The following is a 25,020-nucleotide window of genomic DNA, read 5'->3' on the forward strand; positions in this document are numbered from 1 at the left end:
ATACGCGGACACCCGGAAGTGGACGGATTCAGGTGGTGGTACAAGCAGTTGGCGGGTGCACGGTATGGTTGGTCAAAAGCAAACAACTTTCTAAATGCAACGTAGCGGTTGTTTGGCGGCGAAATGGCTTTACTGCGACTGAGGAACCCGAAGGGCCCGAATGCCTCAGAGATAGAGAAGAAAATCAAAAGGTAAGCTAGTAATGCGATGCTAATGCCCTGCCTGCGCGCTGCTGAGCAGGGTGAAAGGAAGGGGTTTTGCCACTCAGGTGCTGTTAGCATGCACAATGAGGAGGGCATTACAGCTAGCTAATGGCATGATAGGCTAATATTAAACTAATATTACAAATAAAGCTGTGTGTTTAGTCTGGACAAAGTGCATGCTAATATTTAAATTGTGGTTTTCTTTACTCTGTTGTAGATACATCTCAGTGTGCCCATCTTTTTTCGCAAATAATAAAAAATAAATTCACAAATACTGATACAGCAGAGTCGTTTTTAACAGTGAATTGCATAAATGAGTGCATAAGAAAACGTATTTTGGTAATTTAATCGGAAAATATAATAAATGGCTTCAGTTTCTCCACGTGTATCTTTTATGAATGCATTTATTTCACCTGTGTATCAGGTGCCAATTTCACCTCACAGGTTTGAGGTGGTTGCTGCAAGATGTGTCATTTACGCACAGTTTTTAAGATCACATCACACGTTTATTAATAGGCTTCTGTGAGATTAGCTACTGCATATTTGCTGCTGAATGTAGAAAACGTCACCATATGCAAAGCCCAGTTTGGTGCTCTAGGTCTAGAAATAGATCGGGCCTGCTGTGTGGAGGTGTTGCTGAACAGGACGCAGACTTTCCCGTCGCTGCTCTCGTGTTAGACCTATTTTTTTAGCCTCTGATGTGGCATGTGTTTTATCACGTATGAAACCAGAAAGGTGACTGATTATTAATCTGGTTTATGCACTGACATTAGTAATTATTTCAACAGTTCATTGTGCAGTTAACCAGCCCAACTGGTTATTTATTTCAACATTCATTTTAGGCACTTGACCTAAATATTTCAATCATTTTCTTTTACTGTATGCCAATTCTAATAATAATAATAATAATCTGCTGATGCTAACACATTGTCATTGCTTGTGAATACTAACACATTTTAACAGGGATCTCCTTTCTACAGATAGTCAAACTCAGCCTGATCTGTACCTTTTTTCCCCCCTGTCTTGCTTAGAGGTAATGCGCTGAGGCAGGGCTCTTCGTGGCGTGGTTCCCGTGGGCTTGTGGCCTTGGTGCTGGTTGCTTTGTCAGTGTGCTCGGTGGCCGCGTGGCTCTACGTGATTTCCCTGGACAGTGAGATTACGGAAACTTTGGTCAGCCAAAGGGAGCTGGTTTCTCCTGAGCCCAGAGTCTACACCGTCCAGTGCTCTGAAGACTATGAAAACTACAAACGCTATCCAGGTGAGGCACCGCTCTTTACAGTGAACTTTGTCAGTTAATCTCTCCGTTGTGTAAACATGAGTCGGGTGGGTTAAGGCCAAACCTCCTTGATAAATTGCGGGTTTGACTAGTGGCACATTTCTGGTGTGGATTCTGGCTCGCCTGTTGGCATATGAAAACTAGAGCTCAAAGGCCATATTATTAAGTCATTATATTTTTCAAGTAATGTTTAAAAAAAATAAAAAAATAAATACAAACCAATTTTCTATGATTTCTGCAAGGTTTTGACTATGAGACGGCATAAATCCACTAGATGGCAATACTACACAAGTCTACTTGATCAGAAAATCACTTGCATTGCGGCAGGAACACGTTTGACCTGTGGTTTCACTGAGTTCATCCTCTGTAACTTTAGCAGTCAACCTCCTTCTGCTTTAGAATTATTGAGACATTTTGTGAAACCAGTTTTAACTAGAACAGAACCAATCAGAGTGAGTAGTGCATCAAATGTGACCTTGTGAAGTCAAGCCTGGAGGCCAGACCAAGTTCCTCTCCTGTGGCGGAAAGTTGGCCTGGAAGCTCTTAGTTGGGAATTGATTATTCTCCGTCTCCGAGACAGTCAAATAGTTTTGGGCAGACAGAAGAGTAACAGCGACATAGTCATATGTGTTTTGTTTACAACAAATTGACGGGAAGCGAGCTGTTTAGTGTCGGCTATCGCGTCTTAACATATTGACATCAAAATCATTTTTCTAAAGGACAAACGGGTAACAGCAATTAAGGCATTTGTGGAAAACACCTTAATCGCTTAACATCACATATTTTGCTTCTCTAAATTAGTTGTAGGACTATCCAATTGCGCGCAGAAGTATTTTTTTTTGTTATTATTGGTTGAAAAACGCCCCATAATAAAGCTAGATAGTGTGTTACCAAACTCCAAACTCCTCTGATGAGAATGAGTATGGCTATGCCAGACTAAGAGCCAATAAATAAATAAATGTAAATAATTAATCTATGATACAGTGACTGTTATCTTTTTCCGTAAGCATTTAAGAGTGAGAGGAATCCTAGTCATATGAGAGGCACACGTTCACTTGATATAATTGTCCATACCTGTAGATGGCAGTCGTGATTCAAACCGAGAAACGGGAAGAGCTAGGACCGCGCGATCAGATGGCCACGTCTGGGATTAGGTTGGAAAGACGAGAAGATCATTTGCGTTTTTCCTCTTTTGCTTTTGTTGTCTTCTTGTGTTCGTCACTTCCGTTTCTCTGCGCTTGTGCTCTGCCACGCATGTCATCATGCTCAGTTGGCTGAAATGCCACCAACAACTAGTGCCATCTGTGTGGGACACTCCACAAAAACTAGGACTGCAGAAACACACTGATGACCTGATATTGGCCAGGAGCCGACCATCGGCTCGGTGAGCCATGGCCCTAAGGTGAGCGGGCAGACCGTGGTCAGATGGCTGAAGACAAAGGCAGATTTCTTATTGGCCACTAATATTCACACTTTTTCACTGTTCATTGCAATTTCCTAAATAGAAATGAAGGGAATATTCTACTCAAAGAAGAATGTTCCCTAGCGTGCATGTCTTTCCTTTCATTGTCCTATTAGGAAACCATGTTCCTGATTCTCTAAAACTCATCACTGACTGCATTACTTATTCTAATGCAGCTGTCTGCCTAATCTCATGTGAAAACACGTTTGATCCCAGTCTTGGCAGAAAGAACAGTACAAATTCAAAATTTGTCTTAATAACGCGATTGCTGCCAGAAGCACAGGCTGTGCATCCCCAGTCTCTAAAGAAAACACAGCGGGAGGCTTAGGCTTCGAGCAGAAAAAAAAAAAAAAAAAAAAAAAGATAATCTGCAAGAAGTTGGAGGGAGATGAACTGAATTATGTGACCTTAATGCACAGCGAACTCGTTGCACTTGGTTTCTCTGTGAGGAACTTTATCTCTTTGCTGTGGAGGCTGTTCCCTTTAAAATCCTCTCTTGCATGTCTCCCGTCTAGGATGCACCCCTCAGAAGTGTGGGCGTGCAGTCACAGACGGCGTGGTGACGAGGGAGGAGGCTCAGGTTCTCAGGAGGTAAACAGTCTCATGCGGAGGGCATTGTGTCTTATCTCCTCCTCCTCCTCCTCCTCCTCCTCTTCTTGCTCTGAAGCTTTTCCATTCATCCGTTCCTGTCTGTGCAATGTGGCTGAATTATTATTTTTTTAATGCCTTTGTCTCTGGCACACAGGCTGGCTGAGAGGGGGCTGGCGCTGGCTGGATCAGAGGGAGGCGTGAGTATACATCAACAAATTAAACTGTTGGAATAATGTTACAGTGAAGCAGGGACTGACATTTAATGAGTGGATTCTCAATGCATGAATGTATAAGAACTTGGCAGTCAGCGTTGCTCACAATTTTTCAAAGTACAGGATACATTTCAGAATAACCTGTCAGCCGACCATCATTACTTAATGCAGTGGTTCTTAAAGTATTTCTGCAAGCCCCAACTTCATAGATAAGGATATTATGAGGCGAGTTGAGCATTTAAAGACACAGATGTAGCTTTTATAAATCGATTCTGTTGTGCACAACAGTTAATTTGCATTTACTGAAGAAAACTGGCTTGACCCGGCGCTGTCTCCGAGTGGCGTCTTAGCTTGCCAGAAGCTACAACACTATGGTTTCTTCTCGTTACTGGTAAAACAGAAGGCGATATCACATTGTCTTTTCTTTGCTTTGGAAGTTGGGTTTTGAGTTGACGAAGACTCATCTTCTGCTCTACGTTTAGCTGGGAACCCGCTGATAAACCTCTCCATGGTGTGCTAGCAAAACTCTGGCTAGCCCCCCCACTGACAAATCATATAAACTTGAAAAAATGGTAGCCTGCCAAAGTCAGACTCAATTCTTATGAGAATATGAGGCTGGTAGCACTCCATTTGGATTTCTATTCAGATTCTACGGTGTCGCCCAAATGATTTGATTGGCCTGGCAGTTTTTTGGCGGTGCATGAGCAGTTCCCAACAAAGCGACTCCAGAACAACTTTCACACACACAAGATTTGTGGGCAAGGACATTTGTCCGGCTTCCAGGCTTGTGATACACTCCACAGGAAGCAACTGAATTCTAGCGTTGGTGCATTCATGAACACCTAGAATACTTGCAGATGAAGAACTGAATTGAATTGAATTTCAGGCGTTTCTTGCTTTAGGGAAGTTTGTCTAGAACCTTTTAAAAGTAAAATGAATTAAATTCTTAACCCGAATGAAATAGTTAATTAACTCCACTATCTATAACCACGTATCCTGGAGGGTTGAGGGGGAATAGAGCCTATCCCAGTGTATTTGTAGCTAATTAAAAACCCCACTGAATTACCAAAACCAACATATCTGAGTGCCACTGTGCCTCTAACCAGACCAGTTTGTTCTTACAAACGCTCATCGTGTGTATACACACTGAACCATACTTTATTTTTATCTGGACAAAGCGTAGGGCGGTGCTAAACACACCCAAGGCCGTTTTACGGCCGAAGCGTGAGACCACGCTTGCAGGAAGAGCAAAATGTGCTCTCACTTTGTGCATGGCATGATTTCTTTACTGTATTTCCATTCTCATTTCTGGTCTTGTTAAGCAGTTTGGCACACCGTTTCCTTTTTCTTTTCAATCTTTTCCAGGTTGTTCATTGAACAAAGGTGCCTTTCTTCTCACTGTGAAGAAGTAGGAGCGCTTGGCAATATATTTTCTAGTGCGCAAATGTGCTTATGTATAGAAGAAGCTGCCTGGCCAAGTCGCTTTGCGTAACCCATTGCTGATGTACACGAAGACGTTGACAACTCCGGATAGTCTCGAATCAATGTGGTCCCTTCTACAATTTTGGTATCCTCGAGCATTTTAAGAGCATAAATGCTTATGTACCAATTTCCGATCTGGATCTACTACCTCTCTGTAGTTTTAGGAATATATGAATGTGTACTCTTGCAGTTGAGTCACCCAGTTTATCGGTGCGGTTTATGTTTTTTATAGTTTTTGGGCAACTATGGAGCGTTCTTAGCATCAACAGCAACCAGTTCACTCACAAAACAGTTCAAACTAATAGAGCTTCATTCTCTACACAAAATTGCACCTCAAATAGGGCAATATTACCACTCATATCAGTCTTGAAAGTCATGTTTTATCCATATTATGCTTCATGATGTTCAGATGCTTTGCTGTAAAGAGCTGTCTCAGCACTAGATGGCAGGCCGGCACAATAACCAGAGCTCTGGCTCAATGACGCTCTGTGTGACAAAACTGGAAGTCGTACTCTCGTCTAAGTGTCCATGGCATGCCGTACTAATGCTCTCTGTCCCCATCGGGCCTGGTCCTCTGCCAATGGAGGAACTGTTTATGTAGTGTTAGGACACTTAAGCGATCCGAGGGGAAGCAACAGGGAGACTTCTGAGAAAATTTTCAGAGCAGTGTCCCAAAGGAGTTGACAAGCAATAACAAGTAAAGGGCATGGGGAGAATGCCACAGAAAAAAAAAAAAAAAAGGCAACAGAGGGATCAGCGCTGAACCTTGAAACAATCACGGTGTCGTGAATGTACCAGTGTGCGTCAACAGGTGGGAATCGTTGGTCCAGTCGATTTTTTTTCATTTGCGCTAATTCCTGTTTTTCTTTCCAACGCTGCAGGCCTCCATACTGGACCTGCACTCTGGAGCGCTGTCAATGGGAAAACAATTTGTCAACATATACAGGTGGGAAAGTACACCATGTTCTTCTCTGTCCTTCTCTGTGCCCATACTGTTGTTACTGTCTGTGATTGCACGAGTGTCATCCAGCACAGTATGCAACATTTTCAGAATTCACCTAACTATGGAGTTAGTCATCTGTCTTGCTGATGCCACTCTTTGTGAGCTGTCTTCTCTGGGTCCAGCGACCTGTACGACCCTCATTCATCACTCCTGGCAGAGCCCACCATTATTTGGATCATCTGCTCCTCTGTCCTTCCCTACCTCCTCTCTTCACTCATCTCTCCCACAGTTTCCTCCTGTGTCTCTCTTGTCCCTGCTCAGGTGGCTGACATGGGATCCTCAGGGACCGTCTGGCTGATGTTAATAAGGAAGCGGTGATGCTGGCACCAACCTTTCGCCCTCCCCTCGCCCACTGGGGACTTCCTCTTGTGAAGCAGCAAAATGTTTAGAATTGGCTGTGTTTGGCTCTTCGGTTGGCACACCCGTTTGGGTAATGGTGTGCTGTGTTGTTGTTGCGAAACGTTAATTTATGCTAATAGATCCCATTTCCTCTCCTCTCTCTCGCCCCCCACTGCTGCGTCTGTGCTTGTGCCTGCGTGCTTGTGTGTCTCTGATTGGCGTTGTCTGCGTCTGGAACTGCCTGTGTGTGATTGGGATGCGGCGGCAGGTATTTTGGGGAACAGATCGGGGATGTGTTCACGCAAGAGGATTTCCAGCTTTACAGGTGACTAAGGAACTGTAATTAAAAATCAGTCATGCATTTATTATACATTCGTAGAGTTTTGTTCCAAAGTGACAAAAACTGTTTGTTTTTTGAAAAGTGACACACACAGAAATGATAGTGCACAGTAGCATCCAATTTAATTTCTTATTAAAATGCATTTTGTCTCATTCTCTTTTGTTCAAAAAGGTTTTGTTCCATCAATATACAAAATATATGAATGGATTTTGGTTTTAAACCTGTTCCGCTGACTTAATCACGTATACATATTATTAGACATCGGATAAAAATCAAGCCACAAATGCGGTAATATTGAATACTGTCACAAACCATTTGGCAGTTTGATAAAGCCTTTTTATATCTGTCCAAATTCACTTCTTTTGAAATCATGCTGCCTGAAAGAATAAAATTGGAGTTGTCAACCTGACACATTCTGTCTCTTTTCCATTGCAAGAAATGTGCGAAACCGAATCCAGGCAGTGATTGCCGAGACGTTTGGTTTGAACCCAACTCTGATGTACCTCACCAAGCCCACCTTCTTCTCCAGAATCAACAGCACGGCAGCAAAGACCCAGCACGACGAGTACTGGCATCCACACATTGACAAGGTGAATCACAAAAACAGTTCTTGTTGTACCTCAGGTAACAGGGGTGCAGAATAGTGTTTGAATATTGAGTGATTCTGACTTCATCAAACATAATGTAGAGATGAATAGATGTGAGAAGTTTTAGAACAGGTATTGGAAGCCAAAAGAATCAATTGGTGGATCCCTAAAGGCAAGGCTAAGATGAAGTCTGCATACACTAAATGGGCTGGTGGGAGTCATCTTGATATCTTTGATCGATTGGATGACCCTGGAAGCAAAGCCGCAGATGTATCGGTCGATCTACCTTCAACCCTCACCTCTGTCTGTAAGGTTTGTGTGGTGACCGAGGACTTCGATTTCAGATATGAGCTGCAGAAATTAATTTCTGCAATGTGGTTGGGCTCATCCGCAGATAAAGGGTGTGTGTGTTGTGTGCGTAGGGAGTGTCATGTGTTCTAGATACCTATGGATCAATTAAGATTAAGATTTCACTCACAATTTTTTATTTTTTTACATTTCATAAAGCCCTGCTGTCTTGTGATTCTCTGTAACCCAAGAAATCAGCTCTGATTAGTTCGGTCCCATCATGGCTGCCAAGGAGATGAAATATTCAGGAAAGTTGCCACACTTTTACAAAATGTGAGGACATTTTAAGATCACGATTGTCCACCGTTCAATAGGAGCACTGCAAGGAAATCAGTGAAGTAGGTTTGGTTGTGGATTTCTGAGTTATGATGCCAGAAGCCTACAAAGCCCCAAAGAGCTACAGGTCGACAGTACCAGTATTAATGATCTGGGACAGATCAAGATTCATTTTCATTTTCCAGCACAGAAAGAGCAGAAAATGAAAACATCATGTGCTTTGAGTCTACATTGATTCCAGTCAAGATCCAAAGTGAGTGCTCCTTTGCTTTGATAAGTGGCTGTGCCCGCATCAAGAGTCTGATTAGGATGCCTGCTGATACTCCCCATGGAGGATTTCTTGCAGAGGAGGTCTTTGCAACATCAAAGCAGCACTGAATTGCGTCTCAGTCCCTCTACCCCTATAACTTTCCATCTTCAGGAAATCACATCTGGCAGTTGTTCCAGATTTGAACCTTTTGGTTCATCCATTTTATCCGCATAAATGAAAGCATCAGTCTGACTCTCTCTGTAAAAATACCACCCAAATGCTAGTCGATGCTGTGTCTTTTTTGCCAGTCGGGTTCATTTTTGTCTCTACTTCCTGCTCTCTACTTTCAACAATGGCGTCTGAAACTTTCGCCTTTCCTCGATGTGTTCCATCTTTATTGATCCAAAACACTCAATTCGAAAATTGCGGAGATGGAGAAGCAGCCGGAAATATTAAAGCGGAAATATGCTGCTACCAAGCGGACCAATCACAGCTCTTGCGGTCTGCGGCGCGTAGTTACATTTCTGGGGAGGTGCATGTCAGCTACGGCGCTAGGGTCTGCGTAGGGGTCTGCATTGTTGCCGTAGCCTCTGCGTCAACTTCATGCAGAAGTATAAGCCGCCTATAACTCCTGGGAGACAAGGTGGTGCCTGAGTTAAGCTGAGGGTGATGGCAGCGGGCTTGTAACCATCTGTCCCTTGGAGCATCATTGCTATTAATTTTGCATAATTGTAAGCCTCAATATAATTTACATGGGTGAGTTATATGAAATTTGACACCGTACAGTTGTCATGAATGTGGAAATTGGGTATAGAGACCAAAACTGTTTTGTTGTACCAGCCTGTAGGCTCGGATTTGTTAACATGACTCGAATTTAGAGCCAGCCTCAAGTTGCTACTTCTAGGAACTGCAGTTTTTTTTGCCCTATGCGTTGGCTTCATTTTTCAGTAGTGATTGCCCGACCTAGTGCAACATTTGGATTTATCTTGCTCCTAGAAATACTTATTCATAGATAATTTAGAAGTTACATTGACCTTTTAAGCTTATTTGCAGTTTCATTAAAAACATCGGTTTGTATTCTGAAAGTAAGTATACCGGTTCTTTTGGGGAGATTGTTCTTAATAAAGAGCCCTGAAGTGCTGCTTTAAAGTAGGACTGCAGTGACTCATCAATGTCATTGACGATGATGCTAATGGCAGCACTGCTTTCCAGCGCATTCACAAACAACGTCCTGGGTCCTAACCTGTTGTAGTCGATAGATTAGTTGACTAATTGAAAAAACAAAAACGTAGATTAATCGATTGAAAAAACAATCGTTTGTTGCAGCCCTACTTTAAAGATTGCTGCCTTAAACGGTCATTTTACATTTGAATCATCAGACATTAGTTGCACTTAGATTGAGAGAAGACTTTGAGGCAAGTTCAAACAAACAAGTGCCTGTAATTGACTTATTTAGTTAAAGGAGGAAATGATTATTCATCATTGCTCATTAAATCGATATAGTATCTGTCTCAAATTGATCTACAGTCCTCTCGCTAAATGAGAGAAAAGGTCAGTCACAAAGAGATTGGTACGTGTTGACTTTGCTGGTGCGATGTATTTCTAGTTTGGTGTCTCTTCATCCTTATTCAGTAACATTTAATATGACTTTTGCGACCGTATTAATCACATCATGCTCTCCTGCTGGCTCCCCGACAGCTGGAAAAATGTAATCAGAAAAGAATCACTTCTCCTCCCCATCTGTCTCTGCCGCCATTTTGGGGCTAATTGACTAACTCAGCCCTCATTTAAATGTAAATGGCCTCTGACGACTTAGGTGGTGAATTTTCTTCCCATCCATCAAATTGCTGATATGGGCTGATTGCAGTTGTTGTAGTGTGACAGCAATGAACGCCATGAATGTTTTCTCATTAATGGCGAAGTATACCTGGTCTACGTAATGAAACTGAATTATTGTTGACACTAATGTCAAATGTGGTATTTTTTTATGTCCTGTCTCTCTCCTGAAAATAGGTAGTACACTAACTTGCTAATATAGTAGTCATGGCATTAAAAATAGCCTCCATCCTACATTTGAAGAAGCTTGGACTACCACTGAACCAATGTAAGAGCTGGTTTGTCCACTATATTTTCTTCTATAGTTGTAGTTTCAGATCGATAGTTGTAGTTTTTCATATTTTTTTAGTTGTTCCTAAATCGTTTTTGTGTGTGTGCATCCTGGTGGGGATGGCTGCTGCCATCAAGGAGTGTCATTGCTATGAGGTGGGGGTCTGGTCTGGTCTAGATGGGTGGTACATGTCTAAGTAACATCCACACGAATGCCAGGTCCAAAGGTTTCCCAGCAGAACACTGAATTGTCACAAGATGGTCAATGTTAATAACTTCTCCAGTGTGTACATAAAGTGTGCAAACAGCTCCGATCTGTGAGCAACAAAGCTGCCTCTAAATGGCCAGAAACGAACACCTTATTCAGCACCACACATATAGCAGAGTACGTTCTAACTCTACGCTGCTTCTTACCGTCCGTTTACAACCGAAAAGCAGTAACAATTAAATGAGGCACTGAGGCAGGCAGAGAGACTTTCAGAGACTCATACGGATTATTTAGATCGATAAATCTTTGCTCTGTAGAAAAGACGGAGCTCGGTTGGAAACACTTTTGAGTGCTTTGTGAACCTTGGTGGTTTGAAGTTGTTTCATAGATTCATAAAAGTCTCAGCAGAGCTTTTTTTTCTTTCTGTCTTTGTGGTTCAGTCAGTTGGGCAGCAACCTGTGGTTCCCTTTCAATATACAGAGTGCAGCATGTTAAGACTTAAGGCCATATGCAGCTGTTTATCTTAGCGCAAAGTCCTTTTACATTAGTTTGCTTCTCTTCTACTCCCCTACCCCTCAGTTAAGTTGTTCTCATTCACATATTTTTCAGTTTCCATTGTGAAGAATCGTTGTTAACTAGCAGCCACTACCAATGCCTTGCAAAGCTGATACGCTGATCCACACAAAATCACTCTACATTTAAATTAAAGACAACAGCTGCACTGTAAATTTGGCTATGTTTGTGTGTAAAGTTACCAGCCAGATGACTCGCATGTGTAGCTCATTGAAATTGTGGCTACCACAGTATTCTGCAGCGACATGCCGCTCCATCTGGTTTGTGTTTATTACATAATTCCATATGTGTTCCTTCATAGTTTTGTATACATATAGTATTAAACTTTAACGTAGAAAATAATAAAAATAAAGAAGAAGCTGTGTCCAATCTTAAGTATATATTTTATTTATTTTTTTTTTTTACTTCTAAGCTATTTTCTATTTCTTGTGTGAGGAGCTACAGTGAATGTGTTGAGTTGAGGGCTCTAACTCAATACTGCCCCTGAACCAATGACCTTAAAGCCTTCAGACACACAGGAAGGCATGGTTAATGCCTCTGCAAGGGGAGGCCTTCATGTGGGCTTTATGATATTAAAAAAAATTGCAAATTAAGAATAAAATATTCTGGTGAACTGATTGTACCCCAGATTCACTTGTTGTTTGTTTGTTTGTTTTTTTTATTTCCGATCAAATGTTCACCAAATTAATGTCTTACGAATTAATTTCTTCACATAGGCTTTCACCTAACCCTTACAGTAGAACAAACCTGTCAGACCTTAACGTTTAACTAATTTCATAACTCACACTACCTTCTTTTCACTCTGTCTGCTAGGTGACTTACGGCTCTTTTGACTACACCTCTCTCCTGTACCTGTCTGACTACGGCTCTGACTTCGGTGGAGGAAGATTCATCTTCATGGACCAAAACGGCAACCGGACAGTGGAACCACGAGCAGGTACTCCTCGGAGACTAAAGACTTAATCTGCCTAACACAGGGTCGCATTGTGCCTTTTTCCCAGGTCAGCGTCTAACACAGTCATGCTGACACAGATCAGTAGTAACACCTTGCTTCCTCTATATAAGCCTATTAGCCCAAACTTGCAAGAAAGATAAAGGATTTCATTATCACAGCTGTGTTTGAAATAATTGCTATACTCAGCTGCATTAGGGAGTCTGGAGATGGTTTTAGCATGCTAAATTGTGTAGCGAAGTGGGCGTAATCCTGTGTAAGTGGGTAATCAGCAGCACAGGCCACTGCACAGTGAAGGTGCAGAGGATTTAGGGTTTATCTCGCTTCTAATACCCAGAGGGTTAGACATAACATCTTGATCTTTGAGGAAATAATGTGATCTGTGTCAGTACTGTATGCATGTACACATAACATGCGGGTAAGACAGTGACTAAATGGATATTTTGAAGTGGACTGTGCTAAAAGCGCACTGCACAATAACCTGGACGGACAATTTCCTAAAGTACCTTGGAGAAAGCTTGTGGAATAAGGGACGTTTTCAAGCTGGTCACTTCAAAGCAATGTGCCAGAATGAATCTGTCAACTTGTTTGAGACATCCAGTGAATGGTGGATGGTCCATTTCCATCCATATTACTCTACTTTCGCTGAACTTTTCAACTTTTATTATCCCTTAGTTAGAATTTGCCATGCAGCTGCAGCCAGGGGCAACACAAAACACACACTGAAAAACAACACTGTGGTGAACTGGCAGTAACTCCGAAAAGTTAAGGAATATAACATGTGGGTCAAGGTGGCAATGTTTTGTGTGAAGGCTGTGACAAACCAAGCCGAACGTTTCTGCCAGGTGGGGATGTGTTGAATTGGCGGTGGGAGAAACTATTCTGACAGATGAACTTAACATAAAAGTACACTTCAACGGAAATGAACAGTCAAATGCATGGATGTTTTCAGTATAATTCAACGTCAATAAACTGTATATCAACTGATCAACACGATTCAGGAGAGGTCAGCTTGACGTTTTGTGGCTCTTACATACATTTCAGCTGAACTTTAAATGCTGGGGAGACCTAGCTTTCAGGAGCAATAGAAAAAAACATGACATAAGCACAGCATTGTTTGAAACGTGCAAAAATATTTCCAATTCATTGACCATTTGAGACTAATGGTGGAGTAAATTAGACAGGCATGCAAACTCCTCACCTTTCGGCGAAATTCGCCGTTTTCAATCCAAATTGGGTGACTTATGTGATTCGTGCAAATCCGAGGAGAAAATATTTGGGGGGGGGGGGGTCTGGTCTCCAACATTGGCCGGTCTCGCTGTCAGCGGAGGTAAATAAAGGCCGGTCTCTAATAGCGGCCGGGGCTATTATTAGAACCATCTCGGCGGGTCAGGGTTTCGGCGGCACGGTGTGGGAGGATCCCCTCAGCGGGACCTCTCCCCGGCGTCGGCCGGCCCCCGCCAGGCGCATTTCCTCCGTGGCGGTGCACGGCCTGTAAGTGCTCGGGGCGAAGGTGGCTCGTCGGCTCCGGCCGCGAGCTTTACAGCGACCCCCCGCATCTCACCTCACCGCTTCCCTGGGGTCGTGGAATCAGTGCTCACTGCGCCCTCTCTCCCTGCGGGGAGGGACGGGTCCCACTCGCTCCCGGCGCGACTGCCGACCGGCAGCGGACTCACTGTCCTCAGTGCGCTCCGACCGCGTCGCGCCGCTCATTTGTTGTTAATGTTCTGTATGCATACCATGTTATGGTAACTGTACGTTTTCAATAAATGAACCTAGTATTTTATAGGTTCAAATAGACACAAAATCTTGTTTTTATTAATTCTACTCGTAGTTCGTTTTGCTCAAATAGAAATTAAGGCCTGCCTCTAATTCTGGCCTCCTTCCAATAAAGGCCTGGACCGCTATGCGCTTGAGTAAAATAAAGGCCCGGGCCTGTATTAGAGGAAATACGGTATATATAACCGCTGACTTTATTTACAGACGCGAACACATATTGAAATGTGTTGTCAGAGCCCCATGCGTAGCCCCTATGTGTTTATTAAACATGCACAGACTTTACCCGCCACTTGCAAGCGCTATGCACGTCACCGATCAATACCGCAGTACGTTACAGCAATTCATTAATTCAGTCTTCGACAAGGGAGAAGCAAAAGAAGACGTTCAGACGCCGGAAATCTCTCTGTTTTTCACGGCCCCAGAGTTGAATCCTCGTTCAGTCTCATGAATGAGATTATTGACGGAAGAAGTGGAAACATGAAAATTGGCACATTCAACTCCATTCAGACAGTGAAATATGCCCTTCAGGCCCGAGGAAAAACAGCCATTGAGCTGTCCAGGCTCAATGGCTCAAAAGTTTTTTTTTTGGTAAAAATTAGTGAATTTGTAGTCTGTTGTCTTTGTAAATCTCTGTTTACCAAGCGGGGGGGGGGGGGGGGGGGGTTCGTGGCCATTTCCCTCTTCGCGCACTCTTCTCACCTTTTTGACCCCTGACCAGTTTGCATGCCTGTTAGACTCTGGTGGGCCGCCATAGTATGGGAAACCCTGGGTAGTTTACCTAAACTCCCCACCAATCCTTAATAACTGAAACGGCTACTTGGATGAATGACATAAGGTCTTCAAGAAACCTAACAAGTCTTAACTTGTTTTAGCTTCGTTTGTTATATATTTTATGACCTGGATGACTGAGAACCTTGGCAGACTTTTTGGATCATCTACTTTGCTTCATTCATGGCCTGTGTAAATGATGTACCTCCTAAATGTTTGAGGGCTTTGTGTATCTGTTCAGAAATGGCAGCGTCTCCTGAGGCTGTTCCCTCTTCCTGACAGTGTAACGTTCTCTCTATTATATCTGACAGCAAACCATCCCATGCTGTCTCTGTTCACCTTGTCACTTCACTTTATCCTTTGAAGGACCAGCCCTAATCCAACTCCTGCGCCACATTTAATCAAGAGCAGTTAAAAAAAAAAAAAGCAATCTTTCCTTTTCTTCACCGGCGATATTCGGTTCAACGTCCTTTTCCTTGTGTCATCTCGATTGTGGTACATCTAACTCCCCATGTTCCACTCTGGCACAAACCTCATACCCTTTCAGTAAGTACACTGAAGCATCCTGTGCCGCTGACGGTGTCCTATGGTGGAGCAGCAAGGGACATTGACAGAAGGACATATGATGATAGAGACCTGCCTCCTCGTCTCTTGTGACAGGTGTCTGTGATAAGCGCATCAGTGAAGTGAGAATAACCTTCACATGACACATAGGATTGTATCAGCGTGATCTTATACCCTGTGAAACCTGCAGGGTGAAGAAGAAGGACGATGAAAGGATAGGACAGAGAAGTAGGACAAGTACTCTCTCCCTGAGGTCTCTTCTTGATGGATTTGTAATTCTCAGCAGAGTTGGGGTGTGCTCAAGAATATAAAAAGCTACCAGTAAACCTAACCAGTGTGTTTGCACCTGTCACAGAGATTTTTACTTGGAGCAGTGCATCAAGTCATAGCGCAAATTCATGCATAATGCATCAGCAGCCCGGATCATTTGATTTTCTCTTCAAAACGCGCTCTCACCTCATTGAGAAACTCTTTGGGGTGGCATGCTGGGCAGTTGACAGACATGTTTTGACTTGGCAAGAGTCTGATCCTGGTGTCTGGACGGATGATTAGTTTGCTAAGATAATCGTGGCTCTCTCAGGCAACGGCAATGGAAAATGTGTAATTATAGCACCAGGGAAGACAATCAGGACTTGCTGTCAAAGAGAGCAAAAGTCAAGAATGGTCATGACTCAGAGCACATGTTGTACAAGTGTGGTTCGTGCTGTGGAGGATTAGACGAGAGGTAGAGAAATGAGTGATGGATTAGCGGAATGGGAAAATGTCATCTATAGAAAATGAGAGGCAGACTCAGAGGGGGTGTCAGATACAGAAAATGGCTGGGAGATCGAGCAGATTTGTGATTGCAAGATAGTGTGTTGGCTGGGAATGGCAGGTACAAACGATGCAGTGTAAGGACAGAGCGTGAAGAATCACTCCTGTGAGTCAGAAGGGTTAACCGACCAGCTTAGACAACCACAGGGGAATTGGATAACCTCTTGCTGGGCTGCTGCCTTAAAACCACCAGCCTGACCTTGATATTTTTGGTGTCTGCAAATAAACAGGCGCTGAATGTCTGGATTTATTTGAGACACTCAACAACGTTGGCAATTAAAGTTGCTGTAAGTATTGTTATAGTTAGTGGCTGTTAATGGCATTGTTTTTTTGTTTTTTTTTTCATTTATCCACACATGGTGGATATGTTTAGACCTTGCATTAACATCCGTCCTGGGAAATCAGAGGTGGTCTGGGGTGCATGGGACTGCATTGGTAGTGTGAACACACAAGGCATCCTGGGACACATTGAAAAAAGCCTGCTCAGCTGGGGTGCTCTTGCATTAGCATAGCTTTGCCTCATTCAAAATGTAATTCTGTCACTATAAAACATAAAAAATCGACGTGTGGTGCACATCTGATGTGATCATGTTGATGTACAAGGAGCTGCGTGGGGTTAAGTTCCATGTTTCCACATTCACGTGTCTTTAATTATCGGTTATGACATATAATATATCATATGGAACTTCCAGGGTTCTGTTATAATCTAAGCTTTGTTCAAGTCTCTTGACTTTGCAGATTGGTCTAAAATATACATTTCCCCAAGTCATAACACGCACACACACAACAAACATCTGTTTGTGGTTCAGTAACAGCAGAAGAGATCCATTAGAGACAGCTGCTGTTCTACTGCGCCCCAATTGATGTCGGTGCTTATTTGCATACAGGGCGCAAAACTAAAATCAGATCTCGAGTGTCGTCTGAGGACGCGTGTGGAGATGCGTTTTAATGCCAGGTGTGAACATAGGCACTTAAAGCTGGACAGTTGTGATCGGATCGCTCAGAACGGATGTTCATATGAGGTCTGAACCTATGGTCAACAGAACGATCAAAGGAACGGTCGGTAGGTTGGTTTAAAGTTATATTTAAGTTCCTATTATGGATCAAGCTCCGATTATGTAGCCAGTAGCACTTGTTTTGTATTTGTCGGTGTATTTATATTTGACAGTTGACAGTTGACAGACAGACAAAGTGGTCTACCTCTACTATAAAACTCTCTAAACCCCCCAAGGAGTAAACGGATATTCAAAACAAGATGTGACATCCTCTGACGTGAGCCTGTCCAGGTTTTCAATTATAGCCACTCTCAATGTAATGCGGGTAATTGCAACTGGGAAAGCATTTTCCACTTAAGATTTATCCCAAACATTACCCTACGTCATCTGTCATCATCTTGGATTCCAAGAGACACGATACAGCGCGTGTGACACATCCTGAGCTAATTAATGATCAGGCTGTGGGAGTAATCAATAAACTGACCGGACAGTGTGTTGCTGAGCCGTTCGCCTCGTGGCTGCGTTGGTTGTGTTTTCTGTGGCCGTGTCACACCAGCAGCAGACTTGGTGTCGGCATCGGATGAGTCACGCTCCACTTGGGATCTTGTTAGCGCTGCGCTCTCGGCCCTGTTGGGTCTCTGAAGTTAAAGACCTCATTAAGGGAGAATCACTGACGTGGGGCTGTTTATTGGAAGCAAAAGCAGACTGGAGGCTCGACTTGAAGAGCAGGACACGGTGTTTAGCTGGTGACAAAGTTAACAAGCGTGACGGAATATAGACTTAGAAGTCAGCGACTGCAAATCATTGTTTGTGTTAATGGTGGTTAAAATAGTGGAAAAGGGCATGAAGTAGAAAGATACTGAATCATAATCTAGGATGGAATAAAACCAGGTGGTATCTTGTGTTTGTAGATAACACTGAAATACTGCCATTGCACTTGGCAAAGACAATGCCTCAATGTCAATGTGAAAATCTCAAAAGCCAAAGGCAGTCGTACACAAGGTCAACAAAGTGACCGGTATATTTGCTCTGAGGCATCAGTAGAAACGGACAACACATCTCTCCACCCTGATTATTTCCAGGCACAAACTACAAGCGAAACAACGCGTTTGCAGCTGCAAGTCTGAGTCCTGCAAGCCACACTCTCAAAAGTTTCTGGTCCCTCAAGATGTGCAACCTTTTGGGGATAAACTATCCCCCAACTTAATGTAGACTTTAGGTTCTTCTGGTGCAAATGCAGATGCAGGAACTAAGTTTTCTCAAGTTTCCTGTTCTCTTAGGAAAGTTGCTGCTCTCCCCTCTCCTACTGGCGGCAAATTCAGCATTGCACACTATGCTACTTTATTTTTAGTTTTAACTCGACTCACTTCATTTTTTTTCCTTTTTTGTATTGTAACCCCCTTTCTGAAAGTAGATGTGATGCATTCTTTAAAACCTCATCTTGATGCCCTTTTTATGAAGACAATGCAATTTGCGGTCTGACAGAAACCGGCAGAGCGGATGCTTCCAGACAGTTTTAATACATCACAAGTGTATAGAAATATGCATGTGGAAGAAATGCTTTAAAATAAGCTGAATGTATTAGGCTACTCATTTATTTTTATTCATTACACCATCATTATCAGAAATGTTTTGTTTATCAGATAATTAGGTTCAAGACGAGATGTTTAATGGGTGTGTATAGGACCACCTGAGCGATAATTTTATATTTTATATCATCGGGACCCCGTCTCCTAAAATAGTTATCTACCACCCAAACAAAGTCTGTTCTTTATAAATAAGGAAAACTCCAAATCATGTCCCAGATGCAAAATAGAAACAGGGACCGTCATACACAAATGAAATGGTGCCTGGATTCAAGAGTTCGTGGACTTGTTCATCCAAACTTGTCCTGTGAGTTGAAAGCTCCCCTATGCCTTTTCAGAGGAAGCATAGTTTATTAAAACATAAGTGAATTGCTATGTCTCAGGGGAATGAAGAGAACGTCTCCCCTTCTTTGTAGCTCAGCAAGATTATTATATATGTGTATATATATATATATACGGCTTCAATAAAAACTCTGGTCTCCCAAAGGGGAAACTGGAGCATCTTGGATATAGCCTAAGGTAAATCACATTAGGCGTATTCCATAGATACATACTGTACATAAGATTACAGTGGGTGTGACCATCTTTTGCGTTAACGTAAATTACCTTTATGGGACAATGTTTTCTACGGTGGAATAATTTATTGAATTATTTTTTTGATTTTTATCATCGGATGACTTTTCCCTGAATTGCAGTGATTAAATGAAGAGCCTACATCCTTCCACAATATTTTAAATTGAAAAGCTTCAGTATCCTATAAAAATTTTAAACCTTGTACATAAACTAGACTAAAATGTCCCTGACTGCCAGTATAATGAAAGGGACACTGCTACAGTTATTGTTTTTTAATTCAGTCGATTTTCAGTCGATTAGTCTGATAGATTAATGTAGCAATTTTTAGTACTTGATTCATCATTGCCACTTTTCTCATAATAACATTTCATTGTGGAATCTATGAATAAAACACATTTTAAACTTTAACTCTTGCCAAATGATATCATTCATCACAATTGTTATAATCTGCTCAGGGTGAACCTAATTAGGAAATATGTTCTTCATTACATTATATTATCTTATTTATCTTATCGTAGATAGCTTTGAGAATGATTTAACTCCAGTCACTTGTACTGATTATATTCGGAAATTGGGCTGTTCCGTCTGCTAAAGGTTGCTGAGAGTGTCACATAAACGCAAATCTATGATGTTTAGATTTATAGGTGTACATTATACGTGCAATATTCCATATTAGCCATTAGCATCTGGTCCAGGGAGTCTTTGTGGAGTTATTGTATGTAACACAACTGATGAGGTTGCAGCTCCCAGGCACTGACCACAAAGCTAATCAGACAAAACCCACTGTAATTACTGTAATAGTCTAAATACTGCTGCTGCTGCTGCTGCTGCTGCTGTTGCTGTTTTGTTTTGAGTTTGGAAAGCCGATAGATCATTGTATCATCATTGCAGATTGCAACAGTGGTTTTGCTGTGGTAGGCTGTTTCATTTTACAGAATCTGTCTTAAAAATTCCTACACATTGACAATGAGTTCTGCGCTTTTTTTTTTTTTTTGTCATCTAAGTAGAAAACAGTGAGGTGCATCTCTGTGCAAATTTACATACTTATGTAATCAACTTCATTAATTACACAGGTACCTCACTGCTGCCCTAAATTAAACACTGCATCAATGTCAACTTGTACAGTTTGAACTGACTGATGACAGTTTTTAGTCCTTAATCTTTTTCCAAGATGGGCATCAACCAAGTGCAACCATAAAATTACGGTGTTGCTCTAGATTGTACATTCAAGGCAGGCCCTGAAAATATGACCAGTTTTATTGCAATGTTTTGATGATTTTAAAAAATTATCCACCTCTCTACACTGAGGTTTTAAAAATCATCTACATGTGATAGAAAAATAACAAAATGTGTGTGAGGGCTTGTCAGTATGATAGAACCCAGCTGTCCCTGGTAGTGTCCTATATGCCCCTTGGAAAATTATTTCTCTAGGAATATAATAACTGTTGTATTCCTTTGTGAATACAATCTTTTGTTTTGGTGCTTATCCACTTTGCTGACTTGTGAATTCAATGGGTCCTTAACAGTTTGAAGGTTCATGGTAAAAATGCAAGGGATTATTTTCCAAGATTAATCAATTCTGAAGCTATCTAAAGCTGCATGGCTAATTTCAGCTCTTAACAATGTCCTTGTTTCTCAATGACATAAACTAAGCACACCACCACTTATTGTCTTGCTGCTCACACTCCTTTGTTTGTGCGTTTATTCTCTTTCTTCTTATTTCCCCGCTCTCTGTGTTTTCAGTGTAAATTCCATTGTTTAACAGCAAGCACTAATTTCCCCCGACGCTCTCGGCTAATGGGGATTTAACTTCACACACACAGACACAAGTCGACAGTATAGCAAACAGACTGGGGAACAACCGTTCCAGCTTTTTTAATACATATGCACATAATGAGATAACCCATGAAAAGGTCAAACAACTAGAAGTTTAGCAACCAAACAAGTCTGAAAACTTTTTAAATATGAAAATTGATCTTAATTGTGGGCTACAACCACTGACTAGCTATTTAAACATTAATGTCCATGTCTGAGACGGAGTAGGTTGCATTTCAAAGGAACCAGTCTGCCTTGGAGTAGTAATAGCCCATTAATGGACCCGGCAACGCAAATGAAAATTTAAACCAAGACAACTTCACCAGACTGCACTGTGAGTTTTAGTCCAAGAATGTTTTGTAAAAATGTTTAAATGAGACAGTCTTAAGAATCCATTTCGCTAAAATACTGTCCTGTAATACTGTTTAGTCAAGCATGTCCGCCGCTTCTCACAGTTCCATCCCCTTTCTATTCCTTGGTGTTGTGTTCCCCTTCAGTTCCGCCTGCAGTACTTCTTCTTTAAATGAATTATTCAACATAACTTTCCACGAGTGATAACAGAATATTATTACCACTCTAATGTCTGTGCTTGAAGTACCCAGCAGGAGTGAGGACGTGGCTCGCCTAGCTTAGCATGTTGGCTGCAAAAGGAAAACATTTAGTTTGCTTCTTTTAAAAAAACAAAAAACTAATTCAAGACTCAAACCTTCAAAACTCACTAGTTAATACAGTGTTGCTTGCTTGTTTAAGGTATAGCCTACATGAAATGACATGTTGAACATATGTGATTTCAAGGAGAACGATTTAGCTGGATTCAGGGGGTGTTTAAGCTAGTTTAGCTTGAAACTGCAGTTATGGGTGAACAGCTAGCGAAGTAAAAGATGTAGGCTTACGTATCAGCACCTCTAAATCTTTGTAAATAACACTGATATAATCCGTACATGGGCATGGATTTGAGGCAGACTTGCATATTTGAGCTTTTTTTTTTTTTTTTTTCAACAAACAGCCGTTTAGCCAGAACGGAGAACAGCTAGTCTGGCTATGTCAGGTTAATTAAATTATGCCAGCTCTAAATCCCAGTAATTAACACCATATTTTACATGCTGAAAATACATTTTAAAGGGGATAATTTGGGATTTTGGTGAGTTTTACATGTTGGAACTGGAAAATAAGGTCCTAGCTTAGCATAACAACTTAAGACTAAAGGGAGCTGCTAGCTTAGTAGCGGTTTTGCTAAAGCAAACGGCTAATATGTATGCAAACATTTTTTTTAAAGCCATGTTTATTCATATAAAAGCATTTTTGTTCATGTACAAATAGGGAAATATGTGTGGTTGTATAGGCAAACAGCAGTTGCAACTTGTAAATGAATAGCCTCCACCTCACCCTGCAACTGTGGCAGTTTTTACATTACTATTAACTGACGAGAGGTTTTTAGCCATGCTTTTCCCTGTCTGACTCCATGTTGTTTGCTAAGCTATGCAAGCCATGTCACTTCTGCATTTAACAGTCATATAATTAATATCAGTCTTCTCTCACTTTCAGAGCTGCGTATGTAACGCGAGCACTGTATTAATGCCAGTTGCTCTTCACAGTCTTTTCTGAAATTGTGAAATTTCCTGTCTCCTAAAGAGTCTCTCTCATTCCTCCCTTGCCCAGGACGAGTCTCTTTCTTCTCCTCTGGCTCGGAGAACCTGCACCGCGTGGAGAGGGTAACGTGGGGGACGCGTTTCGCCATCACTGTGTCCTTCACCTGCGACCCCGCACACGCCATCTCTGACCCCACCCTGCCCTGAGGCATCCATGGATGAAGGATGGCGACGCCTTCCACTGGCTTGGAGGAGCCCTGCGACACAGAGGGGGAACAGGAAGGAAGGACAAGGGGAAAGATGAGAAAGGGGGGGGAGGAGAAAAGTGGGATTCTACACAGAGGTCTTACGTCTAACCTTTGCATACTGAGGCTGCACAGTCAATATCTGTAATGCTCTTTTCATTTTCAGATATTGACTTTGTTCCCCGTACTAAAAAAGCTACATCTCCCCGTCTTTTGTGGAGGTGTGCCCTTATTTGTGCCTGGCCCTTACATTTTTGTCCAATTTTCTACATCAGCTTCTTTTTCCCTTACCATCGTAATCACTAGGATCAGGGGGGGTTTGGTTATCTCATTGGGTTTCCTGAGAAACTGAGTTTTCTGCTCTTCTTGAACATTCAGGGGACGTCTTTGCGGAAACAGATTTAAGAGGCTAAAGTAGTATGTTTGTGATTTTAAGGAGCGCTCCGGACTTCTTGAAGGAGGATCATAAATATGGTGAAACATCTGCTTAATCAACCCCGCACTGGCTATCTCCAAGAGGCATTTATCTTCTAAGAAGAACCCTCTCCTTATCCAAAAGTGATTGCTTTTTTTAGTATGCTACCATTTGATTTTGTGTGGTCGGTGAGAACGGTTTGAGGTAAAACCTGAGGATTCCTCGTTTCTTCGCCTCGTTTTAGCTCTCAAAATTCTTGCTTGTCTTATGTCTTCTAGGAAACTACCTATCCAATTTTAATTAAATCAACCGATATTATTCACATGCGTACCTCTGTTGATTGATATCAGTCTTACCTGCACTTCCTTTGTGAACACTCAAGGATATGCTTGATTGATCAAACACTATCATCTGTTTAAGAATTCATTGCCTTTCTTATTTTCCACTCAGCTGCTCTTAACCGTCCACCGTTTCCATCCCCATTTCTCCCTCAAATACTCTGAAGATTGAATTTAGAAGCCATCATTTCATGTATATTTTATACACCAAACAGCCACTTCAGTCTTCAGCTTTACAGTCATGTTAAATGTTTCTTGTTTTATGAGCTCATCAATGAAATAACTTGATGTATCAAGATTCAGCAGCAGGTCGAGTTCCAGTAATTAAAATCTTCTGTTTATTCTGGTGGCATGGAATTCTGATTACTTTCCATGACATGGAGCCATTTTTCAGTAAACATAACAAAACCAAGTCAGCTGTTTATTCTATATAACAGAGCTCCACACATGATTATGGATAAACAGTCACACAGTGAATCTTAGCTATATCTGTTTTCTTTGGCTCTTTAACACAGGACATCGTTTGGGTACATTTTGTTTATAAAGGCAGCTGTATTATGAAAGCCAGTTTAAAATACTTACTTCCATTTAAAGACCATGCCAGTGCTTTTGCATGATTTTTTCCCAGCTTACATTTCACGTGCAAATCATGCCACAATTTAGTGAAGCTATTGTTAATTTTAATACAATATGTCAGTGTTTTCACACACTATAGAAATGAGTTTTGTAATATCTTACAGTGCATTAAATTTTGTTAAAGTACCATTTATGAGAAAAAAGGTTTTATCACTAATAGCTCCTAAATTTGAACATGCTAGCAAACTGTTGCTTATTTGAACATCTGTCAGTAGAGTTTCTGAATTTTTTTAAAGCTCTGTTTGGGTCTCCACCACCCCCGAGAGAAATATCTGCCTTTTTATCTGATAAAAACTCAAATGCTGATTGCATTTTATTAGCATTTTTTTCTTCTTTTTTTTAAAACAAAAAACAAAAAAAAACAACTATATTTTACAGCTGAAAATGAGGATGGTAAGACCAAACCAGTACAGCAAAGCTACCGGCCATGAAACCAAAAACAAATGGCTGAATGCTAAAGCCACCAGCTAAACCAGTTCTGCAAGTTAACACTGACACATTACACGGTAATTTGACACATTATTAAGATGAAATAACTGAATGATACAGCTTAACGTCTTTACAATAGCACACTTGTATTCACTGATGGATTACACAACAATTACACAACCAAGGCGTCATCAACAACACTTGTTAAACTTTTAGCCATAGAGTAGAGCTCCCCCTGGTGACTGGCTCATTACCTTCACCTCCATG

General features: G+C 41.7%; 1 protein-coding gene across 1 annotated transcript; it reads left to right on the forward strand.

Moving 5' to 3' along the window:
* Positions 1–18: 18 nt before the first annotated feature.
* ogfod3 (2-oxoglutarate and iron dependent oxygenase domain containing 3) lies at positions 19–24,890 on the forward strand. The gene is made up of 9 exons (XM_084567172.1): positions 19–191; positions 1,235–1,461; positions 3,457–3,532; positions 3,687–3,729; positions 6,108–6,172; positions 6,837–6,893; positions 7,345–7,498; positions 12,070–12,193; positions 22,761–24,890. The coding sequence occupies exons 1-9, from the start codon at positions 124–126 to the stop codon at positions 22,895–22,897; spliced, it is 951 nt and encodes a 316-aa protein (XP_084423298.1). The 5' UTR covers positions 19–123; the 3' UTR covers positions 22,898–24,890.
* Positions 24,891–25,020: the final 130 nt, after the last annotated feature.

The sequence above is a fragment of the Chelon labrosus genome, assembly GCF_963514085.1.
Source record: "Chelon labrosus genome assembly, chromosome: 19".
Classification (NCBI taxonomy): domain Eukaryota; kingdom Metazoa; phylum Chordata; class Actinopteri; order Mugiliformes; family Mugilidae; genus Chelon; species Chelon labrosus.